Source organism: Electrophorus electricus, chromosome 17 (assembly GCF_041902795.1).
Source record: "Electrophorus electricus isolate QZ-2024a chromosome 17, ASM4190279v1, whole genome shotgun sequence".
Classification (NCBI taxonomy): domain Eukaryota; kingdom Metazoa; phylum Chordata; class Actinopteri; order Gymnotiformes; family Gymnotidae; genus Electrophorus; species Electrophorus electricus.
This window is the reverse complement of record NC_137513.1, coordinates 20,210,001-20,232,864: the sequence shown is the minus strand read 5'-3', so window position 1 is coordinate 20,232,864 and position 22,864 is coordinate 20,210,001. Positions and strand designations below refer to the sequence as shown.

Here is a 22,864-nt window from a genome sequence, read left to right as displayed (position 1 = left end):
TTTTGGTTAGATTGTGGAAGGATTCATATAGCTGTGGTTTTTCACTAAAGATACAAACATACTTATTTTCATAATGGCTGAAAGTTAGATGTCACATTGTATCACATTCAAATGTGATATATATATATATATATATATATATATATATATATATATATATATATATATATATATATATATATATATATATATATATATATATATATATATATATCACTATTTACATTTGAATATGATACAGTGTGACATATGGGGCCAGATAAACAAGAAGTTCTAGAAAACAATAAAGATAGGAAAAGCGATCGGCTATAACACCTAACCACACGTGTACTTTCTCTTCCTCTGTGTCATTGTTTTACAGACACAACTAGACAGTTACACTCATATATTGAGAGGGAGAGACAACCATCAAATAAAGTTGTGTGAATGAGGTTAGTTAATTCATGTTTGTGACAAAATGACTCCAATTAGGAGCACTGCTGTGTGGTTAATTGTCTTTTCTCTATTTGTGTGTTTATGTTGGTCTATTGAAATATTATCCTTTTACCTCAAATAACGAACATATGGTGATTTGGTTACAAACAAACCAAAAACACACACACCCACTTCAGCACTGACGGGGTTTTAAATGTGAGCATGTACATTAGTTTATACTGTGTACTTCAGACTATAACACAAAAAAGAAATACTTCCAGACTAAAAGAAAATATCAAAGTCTCTAAAAACATCCAACAATTAGGTTAAGATGGTTAGAACAGATTATTTTATGCAGAGAAACTGTTGTAGACAAATCAAACAATAGGAAAATCCTCTCTGCCTGTGTCCTGAGAGTCAGAAACGGATTAAATTCAATTTCCCTATTCTAGTTTGCCAGATGTGGTGTCCAGATTTACAACTGCCAAGAGATCCAGCAATTACTTCTGTCTGTGTGTGGGGGGTGAGGGGAGGAAGCATTCATCTCATTCTCTCATGTAGGTGACCCAGAAAACTTCTGACTGTATTGTAGTATTTCTTGTTAGTGAATCTTGTGGTATTTCAACATGGAGAGAAAGACTGGATGAGACACTTCTAAAGACGTCCTGACACACATCCTCACCATTTCTTAAACTGATGTTGGCCTCTGTTATAATATCAAATAAAAAGCAGTGAAGAAAATGTACAAAACAAATCTAATCTAATCTAACCTAATCCACCTTCATTTACTCTTCATCTTGACCACTAATGTTTGCACAGTTCCACTGTGAGAATCTCATGCTCATAAAAGATTTTAAAAGGTTCGTGGACAAGTTGGCTTCCTGCCATGTTCCTCCAGTGCATATCGCGTAAACTGGACGACAAACGAAGTGCTTGCATGTCTCGGCTTTTCTTTTTCCTCTCTGTAGAGGAGTTCCCACTGAAAGCCATTCATTTTGGCTTTAGACACTTAAAATATTTAAAGGACAAAAGGTTATTGCACAGGATCAGATAGCAGCCTGAAATGTTGTGAGAATATGGATTGTGGTTCAAAGACTGTATTTCCTGTAGCGGAAAAATAAATTATTTTTTATTGCACTCTTGTGAAGTCTCTGTGCTCTTGTGAAGTTTCACAATCTCTCACTGCAGATTAGTCCAAAACTAGGATGTCTCAATGCCTACACCCTCACATGTCTATGCACGTCTGAAATTTGTAGATGCATATTGTAAACACGGACTTGTTCTCAGCACAGTACACACTGCTGCTAGGACTCCGGGCTTTAGCAGCAGATGTCACCTTCCCTGATGATGTCATAAACCCTGGTCTGAGGTCATAAACCCTGATCTGATGTCATAAACCCTGGTCTGAGGTCATAAACCCTGATCTGATGTCATAAACCCTGATCTGAGGTCATAAACCCTGATCTGAGGTCATAAACCCTGATCTGCAGGTGCCGTTTTGTTAGCCCAGACCCAGAGGTGTAGTTACAGTGGGCCTGAAATGCAGATGTAGTTATGGCAGACCTGAACAACAAATGTAGTTATGGACTGCTGAACTGCAGGTATAGTCACTGCATGCCTGAACTGCTGATGCAGTTATGGTAGTCTACAACCACAGGCATAGTTATGGTAGACCTAAACTACAGGTGTAGTTAAGGTAAGCAAGAATCACAGGTATAGTTACGGCATTCTAGAACTGCCAGTGTAGTTATACTAACCTGGAACCTCGGGTGTAGGTATGTCAATGACAGCTGTTGTCATGGGAGGCCAAAACAACAGGTTTGGGTTATGATAAGCTTGAATGGCAGGTGCTGTTATGGTAGATTGCATATCCATGTTTGAGATGTTTGTGGTGTCATCTAGAAGACATTATCTATTGTTGTCTAAGGGTTTGGGATGCTGAGCTGCAGAATACTGAGGGACGACTGCTGAAGCAGTACTAAACAGGCCAAAAGTCACAAGTGCACGCAAATTAAGGCAAAGGTTACCAGGAATAAAACACTGTGAAAATGTGGCATTTGAGGCGTGTCCCAATGGAAGAGATTCAGGACACTTAAGTAGCTAATGAGAGCAGCATTACTGAGTTATTATTAAAAGTAAAAAATCAGGTTTGAAAATGGTATATCTATCTATCTATCTATCTATCTATCTATCTATCTATCTATCTATCTATCTATCTATCTATCTATCTATCTGTCTGTTTGATGTCTAGCTAATGCATCATTACTTGGAGGTAAAATTTAAAAACTGGGTTACAAAAACATATTAGAGAGAGAGAGACAGAGAGAGAGAGATCCAAAATTATAGTGAAGTACACACAGTTTCCAAAGAAACAGGATGTTTTGGGCAGAGGTCCTTCATAAGCTGTATAATCAAAATGCCTCTCTGGGAACGTGGCATATTTCACTACAATTCTGAATATCTCTACATCTCTAACTACAGTACACTGCAGTTACTCACCTGGAATCTTCTACAGATATATACATGTATTTGTTTATTTGATACTTTTTTATAAAAATTTGCTAATCGTGAAATCAATAAAGCTAGCTCTTACTTTACCCACCTTTCTTCAATCCAAGTATTCTTAAATAGGTAAAAAGAAATCATTAGTAAATGCCTTGTTAATGTCTTCACACATTTAAATGATCTGGGATTCATCATTTGATGAAAATCTGATATTTGCAGATTTTTTATTTATCACATTTATTTGGTTTGTGTTGAAACTTTCTTTCTAGTGGCCTGAAAACCCTTAATGACCTCAAGTTTCATTTGTCTGCCATAAACTAGTGTTTTGATCCACAAATGCAGAGGTTTTCTGGGAGCTATTCACCACTGCAGTTAGCATGGCCAGACATCTGGTTTTAGGTCGAACCGTCTGGATTGTCCTTCATCCAGCAGAATGCTGGAGACCTCTCTATCAGTTGTTTCCCAGTGATCAATATTATTTTTATTTTAGCATGTCATTGGGCCTACATGTCAAAGCAAATACATATAATTGATTTAAGAGTTCGTCTCATACTTCACTTTCTGGTAAACCGCTGTACGTCCATACTCTAAATACCAGTTAGCATGTTTGCAATGGCGTAAAGTACCAAAAGGAAAAACGACTTCAGTTTTCAGTGGCCAGCACATCCTTTCCTTTTAAAGAGTAGGAAAGATTCATTTCACACCTTCTGTACACTATGCAAGACTTAAATACTGCAAGTAAGAGCCAGGTTTGGTGAGTCATTCTAATTAGTCAGCTCTGTTACCCAGCTAGCTAGACAAGATATGCAAATGTGCAGTGATGGGGCTTGAACTGGTAACCTTTCAATTACAAGTCAAGTACCTTAACCACTGAGCTTCCAGATCAGGACATTTATGCCCAGGAGTTATTTTTGCTGTGTTAAATGTCTCCCTGGATTTCTATTAGTTAGGGAACTGAACAGTGAGTCCAGTAGAAACATAGCTAGGTAAGAATCATTCCGGTTATTCTGTCCTTTAGGTTTAAGTTCATTCGGTGTGCAGAGAAATCTTTCTTTTATATGTTTTTGTGAGTTATGACGCTGTGGGCCACCGTAGTATGATATTATCCACGCCCAGTATGGAAGCCGCGTTAGTGAGTGACACCGTGACAGACCGTGACCCCTGTGCAGGTGTGTATTGGGGTTACAGACACGGTGATGACCGATTTCTGTAGTCGTCTGAAAACAGCTGTTTCTATTTTAAATAGACAGACGTGTGCCAACTTACCTGCTCCACGTATCGGGGCACGGCGCCTACGTCTGAAAATGAGGTTTCATTCGGCGACACGAGGTAGAACAGCATGCGACCACCTTGAGAAAAAGTAACATCGCTGGGTTCCGCTCGAGCCATACTACACTGCACAGCGTGTCAGCTTGCGAAGGCTGCAAATGACGAGGTCTCGCGAACGAGAGTGTGTGTGAGCGCGTGCACGCGCGCGCGTGTGTGTGTGTGTGTGTGTGTGTGTGTGTGTGTGTGTGTGTGTGTGTGTGTGTGTGTGTGTGAGCGCGCAGGCTATGGGCTACTCTAAAGTAACATCTTGTTGACTTTTGTCCTGGACTGTAAATGTTTACAGTGCGCCCGCGGGTGTGTGGGATGGGGCCAGTGATTTTGATAAGTTAGTTCACGTTCATGTTGCAAGTTCACATTTGTACGGAGAGCAACATTTTTAGACACTTTAAAAAGTGAATAAATGTCTGAGACAATGTTGGTTATGAAGAAAATAAAGAAGCAGCAGTCAAGCTCAGTAAATGATTCTGATTTTGTGTCAACCAGAAGAGCGTAATATACTGTGTGATTAGTTTGTGAATGAACTGTAATGAATTAAGCATTTTATTGTTTAGGTAGAATGTAATGCAGATTCTTAGTATTGTAAAAATGCACGTATAGGGACTTGTCTCTTATATTAGGAGTAATAATTGTTGTCATAATAATAATAATAATAAATTATTATTATTATTACTAGTATTATTGTTGTTGTTGTTGTTACTATTATTATTATTGTTATTACTATTATTATTATATTACTATTTTTATTACTATTACTATTATTATTATGATTATTATTATTATTATTATTATTATTATTATTATGTGCCCATATGTTGTCACTGTTGCTATATTGATGAGGACTATACTCTTTTTCTCTTCTTTTTTTTTTACTTCTGTGTATATTCTTTGTTGTACACATCAGCTCAGTTTATAGTTTACTATTTATCTTACTCACCCTTTCATCTGGGCAAATGTACTATGACCTTTGGCATATTTTATGGATGACATTTCATAACTGTGTGACTAAATGACGGTTCTAACACAATGTCTGAAGGAGAATAATCATGGATGAATGCGTTAGACTGAAGGTTTTTGGGGGTTTTTTAAACATGGAGTTATTGGAATCTCTGTTGGTATTCAAACACTAATTGCATTCCTGCCCTGAAACATACTGATTAGTTAGTATGCTGTTATGCTGTTATGAGTGTACTAATCATAGCCTCGATCACTATGAAGCGGCACCTTGGTATAGTTGGGAGAAGTGTTCTGTGGGTAGTGCTCGCTTTGACTCAGACCCATTTTACAGCATTATGACCTTTCCTGTGGAAGGAACGCTGCCTCAGAATGACAAACCATCATGGAGGGAAGGGACTGACAAAGGTCATGTAATAAAGCAGCCTGGACAACACCACACCACCGTGAGGTGGCTTAAATTAGTCTTACCCTAGTTACACTGAGATTCAGACAACCTTCCAATACGCTTAGAGCTCTGCAGCAGTTTAGTTTTGGTATTAGCTGTTCACACAGTGTTCTATGCCACACTGCCTTCGCACTTTTCTGTAACTGTTTTTCTCCGTTTTGCTTTTTTTTTCCTAATTGAGAATTACCACATAGACCTACAAACATGTGGTTCCTTTGGTAGAGAGGCCCCCGATCACACGTGCCGGTGGGCACACCAGCGCTCAGATTTTCTTTGCCGATTAGAATGTGTGCTCACATTGTGGTGGTGAGAACTGTATCCCGTAACGGCGGTTCAAACACACTTTTGCCATGGAATAGGATCCCCTTACACTCTCTCTTTTCTCTGGCAGAAGTCACGACCTTGTCTAGAGCAGAGGTTGAGTTTGGCATTCTCTCAGGCGCTAGCATGCGGTTGCTTCCTCCGCGATTTATTCATGTACGGTCCGCGCCCAGCCCTGGCGTACTTTAGCCCAGATGAGCGCCTGATAGAAGGTGTAGAAAGTGCTGAACCTTCTCTCAGATTGTTCCAGCATTCAGCTATACCTCTCACTTCTCACAACAAACAAAGAAAGACATGAAATTAAGTCAACAACATGAGACGTCTTTATTTATGATGAAATTGTCTGTACAAGAAATTGATGTCATATGCAGGGTATGAAAAAAGCAATACTGATATTTACACGGCATTTTATATTTTGACTGAACACTTGTTTACATTGAGAGTTTCAGAAGAACTCAGTAGAACCAATGAAGGCACATGTTTACAGTGCAAACTAACCAAGGCATAAACCCGCCCTCTTTTTAATGTAAAGGCAAGTTTTATGGAATGTTCAACATTTTGCCCAAATTCCAGATGTCGCACTTAGACTCTAAAGTCCTCCTACCGTGTTAAACGCGATGAGAGCATGCAGTAATGAAATAGATTTTGAATTCCTACTCTCTCAATATCCCATGTGAAAACTGTGTTTAACCATTAATGTCAAAACACTAATTTCACAGTTGGATAAGACACTTTGACGTAAATCAACATATTCCTCTCGGGATTCTATTGTGGCAGAACATGCATGTGTTCTCTTTTTTTTTTTTTACATGTACCCATGTAGGTGGGACACGGTCAATCAGCTGTTGGCTACCAACAGCTCTTATAGGGACTTTCCTGAGCAAAAGCCATGGGCATAGTTTTCCTTTGGCGGGTGCCGTTTGTGCAGCCCAGAGGATTAAAGGTCAAGACCTACTGAGCTGTTATCGGGCTCCACACATGAAGAGCAATCTTGACTGCCACGGTACTAGGCCACAACATAACCCCAAGTCGGCATCTTGGGGCCAACTGAGATCTCTCTGTATCATAATTGAGCGTGCTCGGAACTCTGGTCGCTGTCGCGGCTGTCCTCGTTAACCAGGGAGTCCGCCGTGTGGTGGAGTCCGGCGACGCCCGAGAACTCAGACGGTAGCAAGGTGCCCTTCGTCACATGTACCAGCTCTTTCTCTCTCGCCGCTGCCCCCTGCTGGCCGCCTTTCACTCGCTTCCATTTCATCCGTCTGTTCTGGAACCAGACTTTCACCTGGAGGGGGGAGAAGGAGCAGTAAGGTGCTGTTATCTGCCCTGAAACAGAAGGTTGGCCTGCTCCTCCACGCAGCACTACCACTTTTGGCTCAGCGCTGTCTGAGCACATGATGTCCATGACTCATCAAGCGCAAGTAAGCTAATATCCCTCGGCCGGTGGACAGGTGCTTAGACAACATGATCAGCTGACTATGTGCTGTACATTTCTGCATTTTGATACACAGATTTTGGAAACCGTAGTCGGTTGGAGGGATTTGGCAGCCTCGGGGTAACGTATAGTCTGTTTCTGTATCCACGATAATAAATTGACAGCACATCTGCTCTGGAGCATCAAGTGCGTCCCTCATTTCCTTACTCGACAAGTTGGGACCACTATTTATGTTTCCCAGAATGATGAGGAGGCTGCTTCTTAAATGGTCGGCACGGCGCAAGCGAGATGTCCGTGGCCGGGAGCGCCTCCGCTCGGGATCGCCTTGTGCCGACATTTATTTTTGGTGGTTCGTGATGCGCGTGAGGTCTCGGGCGACGTCTGCGTCGCCGTTGATCAGAGTGAAATCTTCGGGCACTCAGAGACCCAGGCCTCGCGAGAGCCGTGTTTGACTCGGTGTTGAAAAGAATCAACAAACAAGTTACTGGCCGTCGCCAACCAGTTCACTTTCAGTTCTGGTTTTGGTAAACGCCAGGTATTTCTGTATGTTCGAATGTCATTTGATTTGCCACCTGGGGCCCTTGCTGTCAGCACCGTAAAATGCCGGACCTAAAAATAAATCCGCGAGTTTTGCACTTTTACCCACTGCATGAAGAGTTCGCACTGCTCCTGATGAGTTGGGGCGTGTATTATGGCCTCTCGGTGAGTCATTAGACAGCTAATTCCTCAGAGCAGGGTAGAAACACAGCTATTGTAAGCTGTCTTACACAACTTATGTTGACTACGAGGTGGTGAGCCTGTTGTTACTATTACAGTATAATAATCATATGACAGTGACTTAGTGTTGGTGGCCACGGTTAAGTTAGAACTCTGCGGAGGGCACACGGCGTGGTTCCGTGCGTGCTTGTTCACACAAGGATCACGTAGCAGGTTGGGGGGGGGGGGGGGGGGTCACTTACTCCCGTGTGTGGCGAGGTTAATGTTATGACTAAGGAATGTGACCCCGCAAAAAAAGTACCGAAAATCTGAGGTTTCGATCATCAGAGACTCTTTGTGAGCTGTGCTGTAAGGCCCCATTAAATGCGGAAGCGTGGAAATATGTATGTTGCGATACTCACGTTACTGAGAAAAGCTAAATAAAATGAGTGATTTGACATAACTAGATTTATGCAGATGATAGCATGTGGGCTGGAACTAAATGTAGAAGAGAGCCACCTAATTCACTAAAAATAGTAATGTACTTTAAAAAAAAACATTGGTTAGAGCTTACGAGTCAGTGAACTACAGTTACTTAAAAAGTTGCCTCACAATGTTAGTCTGCAGGGACGTTAAGGGGTTAGATCGTCTTATATTTCTTTTTCACCAAGTAAAATGTGTTTAAGTTATTAACGTTATTTTGCGTGTTGCTCCATAAATGGCCTTCCTACGCAGAGAGCAGTGTGAGGTTGTAAAGGAAGTCTATCTTTTGCCTGTCTCCATTTCCCCACTGCAGCAGGAACATCTGGAATATGATAGTCCCTCTCCGTAGTCACAGCAGCACAGAGAGGCACGCAATCTGAATAATGCGATTTTTATAATAAATAAGTAAATGACAATACCTTTGGACACGATGATGATTGGTCAGGTATCAGTTGGATGTGAGTGGTCAGGTACGAGGTTGGACATGATTGGTCAGCTACGAGGTTGGACACCGTGATGAATGGTCAGGTAAGAAGTTGGTCAGGTACGTTGCATGGAGTGAGCATACCTGCCTCTCCGTCAGATCCAGGTTAACGGCTATTTCGTAACGCCTCAGTCTGGTCAGGTAGTTGTGATGGGCAAACTCCGCCTCCAGCTCGCGAATCTGCTCCTTGGTGAATGCTGTCCGCTCCTTCCGCGGCTTGCTGTTTGCGTCCGGTTTGTAATTCCCATCTTGGGACTCTGGTTAGGGGGGATGGGGGTAGATGGAAAATATTTACAGTTATTCAAATAAGTAAAAACACAAATCTCTCAATTCTTCTAAATTGAAAATATTTATTTGTTTATTTGTTGCACATGTATCACTTTCAAGACAATAAAAATAAATTTCTGTAATGCGAAAACAAAAACAAAAAGGGCATATTTATTTGAAGGAAGGAAAGAATGAAAGTAGCAGTCTCGTATGGTGCTGGCGGAGGCAGAGAGCCTCAGGCACAGAGGCTGTAATGTGCCAGAGCTACCCGAGTCTTCACCATGGACTGAGTCCCAGTGCAGCGTTCTCCAGTGCGGCCCTCGTCTGACTCACTCTTAATGGAATCTGTTATCCTCATAGTTTTAATATGGAACAAACCAGCTCTGGAGAATGTGCAAAAGTCTGTTCTGTGGTTTCTTTACCTCAACATTTTACCAGCGTTGTCTCCCAAACTGGAAACTCACTCTCAATCTTTCTTTTTTTAAGTTAATTTAAGTTAGGTTTGTTTTGCTAATGTCAGACGTGTTATTCCTCTCTTTCTCCCTTTCCCTCCCTCTCTTTCATCATTTTCTTCACTGTTTTCAGAATTTTCTTGCCATGACATAACCCACATGCACATGTGAAACTACTGCATGAGTAGTAGGATAAGAAGCTCTTACAGGAGGAGAACACATTAATACATATATATCACATTCATACATATACCAAATAAATACATATATATCAAACTAAGACATATACCAAATTAATACATATACTAAACAGTGGACTGGGCACCCCAAAGTGACACTGGACTAACCCTAAACGCAACCATAACCCTAATCCTAAACGTAAGCATAACCCTAACCCTAAAGCGACAGGTAGAGAGAGAATATATAAACTCAGTTGTTTTGACACAATGAGGAACACATTTAATTCTTGGCCATTTTTTAGGGAGAATATGGTGAATGAATCTTCCTGTGGTTTAGGTGGGCACCTGGGTGCATGTTTCACATCAGTGTCTAGTTTTGGATTCATGTGTGCACTAATCTAACAGGTGATCCTTAACCCAGCTCTGCACAGAGGCATCTTTAAACAGGCCCCAAGTCATGGGAACAACCAGTATTTCAGAACAGAAACATATCAGGTCGTATTATTATCAGGTCATGTGTTTGAATGTCTATTTCTCATATGGCTAATGTTATGTGGCTAGAATGTGTACTCACTTCCTCAAACAGCAAGTAGGATGACATATTGCTTAATTTAATTTGATTATGGCACTGTTGCACAGATTATTGACCTAAAGAAAAGGTTTCTAATATAACCTTTATTCTGTGCTGTACAACAGAGATTGTCTTCATGTAAAGTCTGCCATGGACATGCTCACATCTGGGCTGTTCTTGTCTACCCTTGAGAGGCAGGAGCAACTACACATTTAGAGCATTCAGCTGATGCTTTTATTCAAATCAACTTACAATTCTGACTGAACACAACTGGAGCAATTGAGGATTAAGGGCCTTGATCAGGGGGTCCAACAGTGGCCACCTGGCAGTGGTGGGGCTTGAACTGGCAACCTTCTGAGTACTATTCAAGGACCTTAACCACTGAGCTACTGCTGGCCCCCAACTGCTGCAGCAGCTTGTCTGGTTCTGTTTTAGCCCGATTGACTACGGGCAGTAGTCATGGGTGCAGTCCGCGCGAGCTACACACAGGCGTGGTGGATAAGGACAGACTAACATGAGAAGATGTTCTGAGAACAGCGCCGATGTGAGTTCATGCCGCTCTAACAGCTTTACGACACAGCACCTGTACCGCAGCTATAATGACCACGACTGAACTTTCATCTGCCATCAAACGCAGAGCTGCACACAAAACACACACACACACAAAACCAAAGTCTGATTCTCCTTGCATGATTTTGCTCAAGTTCTACGTTATTCAGAATTTATTGAATCACCATCCAGCCCTATTAGTGGAAGGATTTCAGACACAATCATTTTTTAAGTGTCTCTGATGTCTAATTTATTCAACTTTTTAATCAGCATTTTGATTGTTGGTAGGCATAAGAAGAGAAGACAATTATTAAAGAAGAAAATATTATTAAGCCGGTAATAAAGAAAGGTACTGGCACATATCCAAATATCCCAATGTGGAAATGACTTCCCAGAGCTAATCATACGCTAACGTACAGTAAAGTACACACTCTTCTAAAGACTTCATGTGTTACTTTTTATTTGCTCCCCTGCTGCAATGTGTTAGAATTACTTTTCAAAGTAAAAATGATTATTGTGTAGTAATTTTAGGAAGGAGTATGCTGCTGAGTCTGATCTTTTACCATTAAGTGAAAGATTTCAGGTAGCTCTGTTTCAGCTGTAATTGGTGGTTTAGTTCTGCTAATGGGCAGAAGATTGTCATTCTGTCAGATTCATTCATTCATTGTTTGGTTCAGCTCTCGTTGCGCTAAAGATTCTTCCCTATTCTGTAGTCCATTTTGTTTTTTTCTTTTTGCTTTGGCACCAGCAAAGTCACATGGAACTTTTAAAAGTTAAAGATACAAACAGTACAAGCAGGGATGATCCTCCACATCTCATAGGAAATATAAGAATTAAAGCCATTTAACTGCTTAAACGTTTTTTTTTGTTGTTGTTGTTTTTTTTAAATTCTTCATTAATAAAATTGACCAGCAACGCTCCAAGTGAAGCAAAGCAGTGTTGTGCTCATCACCTGAGTGACCTAAGCATCTCGGATCTGACATCAAATGTGTTGCATTGGGTGTCTGTGTAATTATATACAAATCAACTATATAAGGAGAAACGCCGTCACCTCGCTGGAACTAGTCCACACTCCTGTTTAAATAGCTGATTGCATCAGCTATGCTTCATTAGCACCATATTTAGGTGTGTGTGTGTGTGTGTGAGAGAGAGAGAGAGAGAGACAGAGAGAGAGAGAGAGAGAGAGAGAGAGAGAGAGAGAGAGAGAGAGAGAGCTGAAGCCCCCGTTTACAAAATCAAAACAGTCCAGTAGTATTACTAAGCCTGACCAAATGTTTAACACACTACAACACAGATTTTGTGAATATTGTGATGGGTGTTATAAAGGAACTCCGTCTTTGAACTGTGAATGTCACATATTGAGGAAGAAACATTGCCACTAGTTATTAATATTTTCATAATTTAGTTTATCCACTATTTATTAGACGATTCATTAATTCTTTGAGAGAGTAGATCTCTGTGATGTGACGTGTACTCTCGGACCGATGGGTGAAACTTCAGAGATGGCATTTTCATACCGTGTAGTGTGAATCCTTAATTGAAGACAGCAGCATAAGGAAACACTTAATGTCTGATTACACCTGATTTTAATTTGGCTGAATTCCCGTCAGAGATTCAGTTCCGCTTAATTCTCTTGCCTCTCCGTTCCCTGTGCTTCTCGTTATTTCGGAATACTCCGCAGTTATTCCGGCCATACTCCGCGGCGTTGGCGTGAACAGCCGGGTGCCCAGCGCAGAACCTTGGCAAGCACACCAGCTCATCCTGAGCTGCAGAGGGTGACGACAGCGTCATGTGTGAGGGAAACCACCATCAGTGTTCCTCACATTTACCGTTAGTTTATGTGCAGGCCGGTCAGGTACTCTGACAGGGGGTCCCGGGGGCCACGTTCCGCAAACAGCGTAAAAATTACACCAAACAAGAAAACATGAGAGCGCTGGTCCCCCGACGCTCAGCATTTATGCTTGAACCTTTTCCAACATGTTTTTGAATTTTAGTGTTCTAGGGAGAGAGAAAAAATTATCTTAAAAATGCTTAACCTACTGCTAGACTTTCAAATCAGTTGGTTTTATAATCTCGCAGTGTATACAGACACTGGTGTTTATCAGTATATTGTGTTCCAGTCTTAAAACGCTCCGGTTAAAGGTACGTGGCGTTTCCAGAGTGAATGAGCTCAGTGTCACTAGAAAAGACAGAGTTAATGGCTGAAGTTCAGAGGCTTGGAAACAAGAAGTTAAAACAAGATGTTTGGTGCATAAGTTCTACAAAGAAACTGATGTTTACCGCTGACATTTTGAAGAAGAGTCTTTTGGATTTTAGACGTGCGCAAGTGAGAATTTAAGATTTTTTTTTCTTTAATTTTGAGAACACCTGCTATTACTTTTAGATGGAGCTGCCTTCTGCTTTTTAAGATGGACTTCATGTACGATCCTTAGTCTTACTAATAAGAACATTTTACACTAATGTGAAAAGTAGATTTTTAGCTTAAAGTTGTTTCCAAAAAAGTTGTTTCAAAGAAACTTTCATGAAAGAACAAACCTCATGGACTCTGCAGCAGTAGACGCATCGACTGGCCTGGTTATAGAGAGCATTCCTTCTGCAGGCGAAGGAAGTTTTATTCCATAAACATTATGAGCACCAAAATAAATAAATATACAATTCATAAATTCAATATTTCAATGCAACTTTTCAATAAGAAGATTCCATTAACGCTCTGTCAGTCAGGAGTCAGATATCACAAGTGTCAGCATTGTTTTTAACAATCCTTGACATCCATTTTTTACAGTAAGCCTAATTTTCAGATCCCTAAAAATTGTGGCGACGAACCAGATGGTTTGCGAAGTGAAAATGCAAATGCCCACACAGCGTCCCAGGCCAGTCTGTGCTTCTGCCTCTGTGCATGTCAGCCAACATCTACAGTCTCTCACACAAAAATACGGCTCCACATTTCCGAGCAATGCGAGAACGATTTTCCAAAACCGCCAACTACAACTCAGGCTGAAAAATCCTGCAGACTGCTAACGGCTTGTTAATAGGCATTTAGCCCCGAGTGTCAATTTGGAATTTCTTTTCTCACTTAAAATAGAAGTTTTCCTCTCATAAAATACAAAAAAAGTTAGTATGAAATCTGAAGTGTACAATATAAATCTATAACTAAACATTTCATAAATTAAAACAGAAACAAAAAAATGAATGCACTGTTTAGCAGTCAGACAACTTTTAAGCATTTCACTAAATATATTTCAGATTTTAAAATGATACTGAACAGTGTGAGTCTTTCTTTTTTCCGCTGCAGGCCTAAATCTCTGGGATACAGATGGGACTTCTCCAGTGCCTTACCTGAGCTGTCGTTCCTCCTTTTGCAGTTCCTCTTCTCCGCCTCGGCCGGAGACAGCGTCCGATGGCCAAAGTCCCCACCTGGTACGCAGGAGGCTCCCGTGGGCACCCCTCCAGCCAGGCTGGGAGTGCTGGCACATAGGCTCGGCCCCCCAGGGCCCATGTCCGAGGAGCCGGAGTCGGTACCCGCCATGCCCGGACACAGCCGGGTGCTGGCGGACGACGCGACTGGCATGTGAGGTACGTGCCAAGTAGTCTGGGGTTGGGGAGGAGGGTGGTGCTGCTGAGCGATTGGGGGCCCGCGCTGGTGCCCGTGACCCCCGAAGAGGCTGCTCTCCCCTGGGTAGCTGCTCACGACACAGGGAGAGGTGGAGGAGGAGGTGGAGCAGAGGTCCGGGTAGGCCGAGAGGTGCTCGGAGCGGCTGTGCAGGGCAAAGGCTGGGTGGAGGCTCTGTGGAGCGGCGTGGGGGCCTCGCAGGCAGCCGAACACCGTGTGATCCATCGTGCGCAAAAAGCGCCCCTGCAACCCCCTGCTCCGCAGTCGCAGAACTCTCCAAAAATAAAAGACAAATTCCTAAAGCTCAAACAAATTCCACAAAAAAAAACCAACAAAAAAAAGATCCTTCTTTTCTCACTTGACGAAAGATGTCCAGGAAAGGGAGAAAAAAACTGAGATGCAGGCACGGCGTGTGCGTGTGCATGTGTACGTGTGGGTTTGTGCCCGTGTCTGAGTGTGCGCGCGCGCGCGCGTGTGTATGTGTCTGCGTGTGCGCGCGTGTGTGTGTGTGTGGTAATCCAGAGTGAGAGCTGCCAGGCGGTGTTGGGTAAACACCAGCAGTGCCCGGCTCGGACGCAGCTGAGAGAAGCAGAGCAGAATCTCAGATGTCGGCCCGGAGGAGAGTGCTGAGCAGTTGTGAGGGGAAGGTGCTTCCTCCCCTCACTCTGGGTCGACGCTGCAGGCTATGGGCTGGGGCTTGGAACCGCATGCAGGGAGCGGAGCCTGTAGCAGGGGCGTATGGAGGGGGGGGGGGTTATAAATAGAGCTGTAATGTGAGAGGAAGGCTGGGTCATGGAACCCATGCACACGATCAGCCCCGCATAACACAGCAGCGTGACGGGTCTCAGTCATAGAACAACAGCCACTGCTCAGGAAAAGCTCGGCCCTCGCGGTGGACTTTAGGGGCTTGACCCTTAGTGACCTCTCTACTGTTTTTGTTCTCTCATTTTCTTTTACTATTGTTTCACGCCCAGAGTAAACGGCCGATTAGCTGTGTAAGCCATGAACGGAGGGGTAGCGGGCGGCCCCGTCCCCCACCTCTATCTACGCTGTAAGGATGATTTACACGGCAGGGCCTTGTTGCCGGAGTCCTCCTGTTGTAGATCTTCCCGATCAAGGTCTAACACAACAATAAACGTGAACTCTGTTCCTCTGACAATTATTCAAGCAGCCTCCATCTAAAACGAAGATGAGAAACAAGAGCCTGAACCTGGTTTTGCAATATGAAGTTAAGGGACATCATTTGACAAAGTTTTTGGCATCTATATATAGATTTATTTAGTCCACCTATTTATTTACAAACACAAATACGGTGCCTTATTTATAGTCTCTTTGGTTTTTTGTTTCATTAATATGTTTTGCTCTAAATAGTCTGATTAACCAATAAAAAATAGAATTAGCCTTGCATCAAGAATATACTTTTTTACTTTTTTATTTTCAGTTAATTCTGATTAAAGTATTACACTGGCTAATGCCAAGTGAAAAGTGTCTTTAAGAGAGCATGGTCGGAATCGCTCAGCCAATTAGTGTGAAGTCACTGTGAGGTGAAATGTCTGCATTTGATTTGTTTCAGTTCTCTGTTAGAACTTTAATACAAACTTCAAGCTTTATGACTGCATATTTTTGAATGGCACTTAATGGGGCCATTTTGAAGGATGCAACCCTCATGCACTTCTTGTAGAGATGCCAGGAGCCATTTTGCAAGTCTCTGACTGTATTCACACAACCAAATGATGAATTAATGTCAATTATAACAACAGTGCTGAAGGTATCGTATGATTTTGCCACACTAATACACTGCTCCTGTTTGCTGCATCCCTGCTCGTCTTTTCCTTCTTAGTTCTGTCCGATTGATTAAAGAAAGACAGAGCTGCAGGGTGTATATGCAGATGGTACGCTTCACCGTGACCCCCCTGCCCACCTGGGCCGACCGCACCCCGTAACGTGCGCAGATACGGCAGCAAAGGGACCGGTGACAGGGAGGAAGTGAGAAGGCTGTGTTGGGGGAAATGGCTTTAGCAGACAGCCGAGTGGGAGCCACAGGCCTGGACAGCAGGGTGGGAGAGGGAGGGAGGGAGGGAGGGAGGGAGAGAGAGAGAGAGAGCGCAGGCTGCAGAACAGCAAGGCACGCAGAACGCATCTGGGGTGAGTACTCCCGCAATTCTGTTTGTTTTCTTTCATCATTAGCTCAATTAGCCGGAGCGGAGGACACGCAGCCCACAGCGGGTCGGCGCTCGGCAAAGAGAGATCATGTCGCGTGGGGGATGTGTGCAGTGAATACAGGCAGGGGGCCTAATCACTCCCCATGTCACCGACAGTCTTAATGCTCCCAGCATGCAACAGGCTGTCTGGTGTTTTTGGGGTGTCGGGCTGGAGAAAAGATGTGAGACAGAGAAAGAAGGAGAGAGAAAACACTGGTGGACCTCGATCATACATGTGAAGTTGAGGGCACTACACCTGCAGTCTGGCACCGTATGGTTTAAGGGAGGAGGACGACTGGTTGTTTCAGAGCTTCAGAATCAGGCTTTAATCCAGGCTCTGGAGAAGAGCGTCTATGGACACCGATTTTAAAATAGGACACATAAATGACGAGCCTATTCTCAAGACTATCCCGAATAGTTTCAGTTTCAGTGTATTTTTCATTTTTGCAAATCTATATTTTACACTAGACTCATCGCTATGTTATTCAACCGCGTACGACGTAAAATATTATTAAAATACTACATTTTTTCATCGAGCTGTTTGCCGCAGTTAGGCTCGTCCGCGTCCTGCAGATATCAGGCTCTGGCGGCATCCTGACGTTCGCACGCACATCTGCTGCCGTGTGCAGCTGGAAAACAGAGAGAGAAGTAATACGCAGACTGAGAGAGGAGCAAAGCCTCTGGACGCTGCACCCCGCACAACGTCTCAAGGACCCCCACGCGGTTTCTCAAGCATTAAAAAGGGACAGAAGTGTGTGTGTGTGTGTGTGTGTGTGTGTGTGTGTGCGTGTGTGCATGTGTGTGCGTGCGTGCATGCCTGCATGCATGTGATCTCTCTCCGAACTCTGTGAAAGATCAGCCTAGTCCAGAGTATTTCACTGCTGAAAAAATGACATTCAGTTAATTAGCATTATTATGGCATTACAGCAAAAATAGAATGTTTTAAGAGAATTTTCAACAAGTAAAATAAGTATAAATAAATATGAATAAATATTAATTTATGATATTAAATTAACTATGATTTATAATTAATTTCAGAGAGGCCTACATCCTTCATACCAGGAAAAGGAATGTTTTAACTTAGTGATTAAAGTGATTATGAACTGAATGGAAATATAATATTAAAGATGTCCACATGAAATAGTGACTTTTATCTACACTTCAAAATGGCTTTGAAGATGCTGACAACACTGCTCCTAAATATTATATTTTGTGCTCTACCTCTGAGTGAATATCAGTAAAATATTACATAAATATAATAATAATTTATTTAGACTATTCTCACTTTTTAATGTGTTCACAGTCTGTGTAATATAATTCTGATAACAGGACCTGTTGCATAGTAATCTGGTGTTACATACCAGACCTGTATATTATGAGTTTCAATTATTTCCTCATCCTGGGCGCAGATCTGAACCAGAGTGGACCCTTCTGACTCAATCATGGAGCTAGTTAAGCGTAAACCATTTCATCCAGATTTTTGAGAAGACAATAGAAGACAATGTGGAGAAGCCGTCTGAGGCACAGGGAAAGTCAACTCTGGATACGAGTGGTACTTACGCTGACGTTCCACTCACTGGTAGATGCGGTACCCTTTACGCTTTGGGAATCTGTAGTTCTTTCCCATTTACTCGGGAAGAGGAAAGTTTTTTGTTTACAACATTTTGCGATTACTTTTTACTGTTTATTTTTAATGTGTTTACACAGATGTTTATTTTAATATGAGTTTCGTTGAAATGCAGTTTTAGAAGTTGTAACATTGCATATATCTGCTATATACAGCATGTTTATGCAACATCTAAAATCTGATAATTAATATATCGTTTTAAAAATGAAAAAAAAAATAGAATATATGCATTCTGTATTTTTGGTGGTAAATGATTTTCCCCCCATAGTCTTTTTTTCACTCAATAAATGATTATGATTTCATTTATAATATTAGCAGTATCCTCGTATAAAATTGCACAAATATTCCTGTAATTTCTGACAGTGTAACGTTCATAGTATAATAAAGGTTTCATGTAAATATGTAGATAAAACATTCAAATTATCTATAGTAAATAGTTTTACATAAATACACAATTTTATGCATTTCTAGTAAATAGTTTTATGTAAATACATGGTTTTATGTATTTATACTAAATAGTTTCCCTGACAGTTCATAGTTGCACTTTTATGTCAAAGAGACGTAATTCAGATCGCATATTTTGTAATAGCCAATAAATAGCCAATTAAATAAACAATTAAAGTTATTAAAACCAATTCAATCAAAAAAAACTTTTATGATGAACACCTTGTACACCACGACTGCAACCAGCAGAGCAGTTTTGAGATGCTGTGAGAGAAGAAGAGTCTTATGAAGAGCCATAATTATTCAGCCCAGTCATATGAAGAGCCATAATTATTCAGCCCAGGCTTATGAAGATCCATAATTAATCAACCCAGTCTTATGAAGAGCCATAATTAATTAGCCCAGGCTTATGAAGAGCCATAATTATTCAGCCCAGTCTTATGAAGACCCATAATTAATCAGCCCAGGCTTATGAAGAGCCATAATTATTCAGCCCAGTCTTATGAAGACCCATAATTAATCAGCCCAGTCTTATGAAGAGCCATAATTATTCAGCCCAGGCTTATGAACAGTCATAATTAATCAACCCAGGCTTATGAAGAGCCATAATTAATCAGCCCAGGCTTATGAAGAGCCATAATTATTCAGCCCAGTCTTATGAAGACCCATAATTAATCAGCCCAGGCTTATGAAGAGCCATAATTATTCAGCCCAGTCTTATGAAGAGCCATAATTAATCAGCCCAGGCTTATGAAGAGTCATAATTAATCAACCCAGTCTTATGGAGAACCATAATTATTCAGCCCAGTCTTATGAAGAGTCATAATTAATCAACCCATGAAAATGTACAACATGTTTATTAACCATGCTGGGAAAATCATGTATTTACCACAGAGCTCTGGCGATTACTTATATAAGCCCAATGTATTTCATATAAATGCTAGTTACAGTATATAGAGGGTAGAAAGAATTAAAATGTGACAGTGGCAGTAATTCTGAGCCAGAGCGCAGATCACGCCTACACACATCACAGGACTGTTGCACTGGCTGACCGCAAACACCACTCAAATACACAACAAGTCAAGACTCCAAACTCCAGCAGTTCCTGTGATGGATCCTGCTCCTGCACTGTGGTATGGAGCCTGTACCCCCCCAGACTCAGTCGCTTGCTGCACTGTGCATGCTGTCGCCCTGCTTCACCTCACAGGCCGGATGCCATTCACTGTACTGACTTGAGCGCTATTTGAGCACGAACATCTTTTAAGTGCGATCGCCACATTTCTTTATGCTGTCTGTCACACAATCCAATTAATTCCTGGCACCCACAAGTCTCTTTTACTATAGCTGCTGAGATATAGTAGGTTAATAGCCAACTGAACCACCAAAGCTGGCCACCCTCCTCAGTTCTCCATACTGTTTCAATAAGGACAATCTTTTTGAAAAGTGAAGTCAACGTTTTATGATTTAACGGCTTCCTCCTCTCTTGTAGTGCCTATGGCTCGGGCCAAAGCCCTCAGTGACGGGCCCCAGGGGCCCCTGCTCCGCTGGGGAACGGGACTAGTTCCCTCCAGCAGCAGACTAATGGATTCTCAATGTGGAGCTAGAACTTCATCAGAGAAGCCAGCTACCCTCCACAGATGCCTTTCCAAGTGTTCACTTCATTCGTGACACTCCTAGGTCAGTCACATCTGAGGAACTTCTTAGATTTGAAGAGGTTTTAATCTAAAGCTTTATTCTAAAACCCCAGTAATTTTAATGTTTGTAAGTTTTAATTAACTTAATTTTTATGTTTATTTGCTCATCAAAAATATTTTTGCATTGGCCATTGGTACGTTCATCTGGTCCTGAAAATGGTAAAGAAATAAATGAGTTGTCTAATAATTTTTCAAAATGTTTAGTCAATGTATAGTTGCGGAACTTGAAAACATAGCCACTGATTGGTCATTGTGTCGTGTTTGACCCAATCACAGCAAGTGTTATTGTCTTTGCAAAGGAATGTTTTAATTGTGTCGATATGCTAGACGCAGCTGTTATTACAAAAAAAAAAGAGGAAATTTTCTGGTGTGTGTATTTGGCGACCCCTACTGGTGGTGAAATGCACAAACTGGTAAGCGATTCAGATTCGAGCTCTCAGCTGGCATTAATGAATCCCAACCCCAAGGGTCAGTATTCACAGTGTATCCCCATGTAGGTTTCATCAGTGTAAAACAAAGATGCTGTAAATGTGATATCTTTAGGAAAAGCAATATATGCACTTCCTTAGTACACTGCATGAACTACAGTGTTGCACTGAAACCTACAGTGTTTATGTAAACCCAGCTGCACATATATAAACACTGTAGGTGTTAATTCAGCGTATGTACTCGGGCTGTTTCATTGTAATAATACATTATGACCTCTGGTTAACATATGTGCAGATGTGGACATGCTGGCAGTCTGATTACCAGCCCATCATCTGTGCTATGGCACGGGACCTCTGTGTGAAGACAGGCAGCAGCTCTGGGTTTATCACACAAACAGCAGTCTGGCCATTCAGGTTGAAGCTCCTTGTGTGTACGTTAAGTGAAAATATTCAATGGCAAGATTGCAACTATTGCAACCCCCATCAAAAAGAACAAAGGTAATGGATGAAGCTTTTATACACACACCTCTTCTTTCCTTCTGTTTTCTCATTTGGCTTAAAGAGCAACAATCCACCCCTACTCAATCTGCTCACTCATTCGGTAGGAAATAAATAAGAAATTCTATGCATAGTTCTGTATAAATGTTAATTAATTATAGATTTTAAAGAAATATTTGTTTAAGCTAACAGGCACTTAGTTTATTTAATATTTTATATTCTGGGGTCTTCCTTTTTTGTCATCATAAACTTTGTTTGTTTTATGTAAAGTCCTTTGAGATTTTGGAATTATCATTATTTTGATTGTTGTTAGCATTATTATTATTAGACGTAGGAGTAATTGTTTTACTTTAGTAGCTTTGTGTTACTGTTTAGTATTGTTTCTAAAGGTGACATATATATATATATATATATAGATCCCACCTCTTCTCCATATATCCCACAGTCTACTATTCTCTACTCTCGTCCACGAGTGTCTTATATTTGTTCCAGTAGTCCAGCAGATTTTCATCAGATTGTCCTGTTCCCCCAACATCTGACACGACCTTTATTGACCCGGGCGACATGTGAGCCAGTGTGACTCTTGTTTCAAACTCTTATTGTTAGTGAGGTAGATGGGTAGCGTTAAAGGTGTGGTCTAGAGGACCACACGAGAGACGCCATGTTCGGGATTTGAACTCCAGCCTCCTTTACTGAAGATACTAATCAGGACCCAAGCTTGAAGGAAAAAGAGGAGCTATATTTTATATATATATATATATATGCACCGATGATACAGTAATACACTAGTATGAAATAAAAATAACCTCCATCAAGTGGCACCGTAATGGTTTGCAAGGAATAAGCCAAACTAAAATGACTGGTTTTGCCTCGCGTGTCGTGAGTCAAATTTAGATGCAACACAGCAGAACTCAGTGACCCCTACATTTTTTCACTGCCTGGGGTCACACACACACGCACATACACACAGACACAACACACGCATGCACAGACATGTAGCCCAGGGGAGCCATTCTAGCAGCAGTTCCCTCTTTTTAAGCGGGAAGCAGAGTTTGGGAGTTTTTCCCCACACCGCTCCACAACAATCCCAACGGCTCATAATCTCGTGAGGACCAGTAGACAGGGCTGCCCACGCCCCAGCCTCCAACCGAATGTTCCAGCCGTGACGCAGGCTCAGGACAATGGAAGGATATCGGAGAGTATATGTGTGTGTGTGTGTGTGTGTGTGTGTGTGTGTGTGTGTGTGTGTGTGTGTGTGTGTGTGTCAGCCGCTGGCAGCTC

At 41.7% G+C, this 22,864-nt stretch overlaps 2 protein-coding genes and 1 long non-coding RNA gene across 15 annotated transcripts in view; 1 reads left to right on the top strand and 2 right to left on the bottom strand.

Annotated features, from left to right (window-relative positions):
* Positions 1 to 4,731, bottom strand: part of agmo (alkylglycerol monooxygenase) — a 69,870-nt gene extending 65,139 nt beyond the window's left edge. For 5 of the 13 annotated variants that reach the window (XR_014117901.1, XR_004776881.2, XR_014117902.1 and 2 more), the window contains exon 1: positions 4,186 to 4,728. Coding sequence is in view for 7 of the 13 variants with exons in the window: in XM_081700150.1 (XP_081556276.1) it covers positions 4,186 to 4,308 (123 nt within the window). In the remaining 6 variants the exon portion in view is untranslated. Of the gene's footprint in view, positions 1 to 4,185 lie in introns of all 13 variants that reach the window. The other 8 variants (XM_035533987.2, XM_081700152.1, XR_014117904.1 and 5 more) reach the window with 7 other exon arrangements.
* A 1,542-nt stretch (positions 4,732 to 6,273) lies between these two features.
* On the bottom strand, positions 6,274 to 15,361 carry meox2a (mesenchyme homeobox 2a). Its single transcript, XM_035534242.2, has 3 exons — positions 14,418 to 15,361; positions 9,148 to 9,320; positions 6,274 to 7,250 (listed from the first exon to the last, which is right to left on the bottom strand). The coding sequence occupies exons 1-3, from the start codon at positions 14,914 to 14,916 to the stop codon at positions 7,032 to 7,034; spliced, it is 891 nt and encodes a 296-aa protein (XP_035390135.1). The 5' UTR covers positions 14,917 to 15,361; the 3' UTR covers positions 6,274 to 7,031.
* A 191-nt stretch (positions 15,362 to 15,552) lies between these two features.
* LOC145651834 (uncharacterized) overlaps positions 15,553 to 22,864 on the top strand; it is a 10,235-nt gene continuing 2,923 nt past the window's right edge. Inside the window, exons 1-2 of the long non-coding RNA XR_014117915.1 lie at positions 15,553 to 20,640; positions 21,381 to 22,864. The exon at positions 21,381 to 22,864 is cut by the window's right edge and continues 2,923 nt beyond it. This is a non-coding gene — a long non-coding RNA (uncharacterized LOC145651834). The remainder of the gene's footprint in view (positions 20,641 to 21,380) is intronic.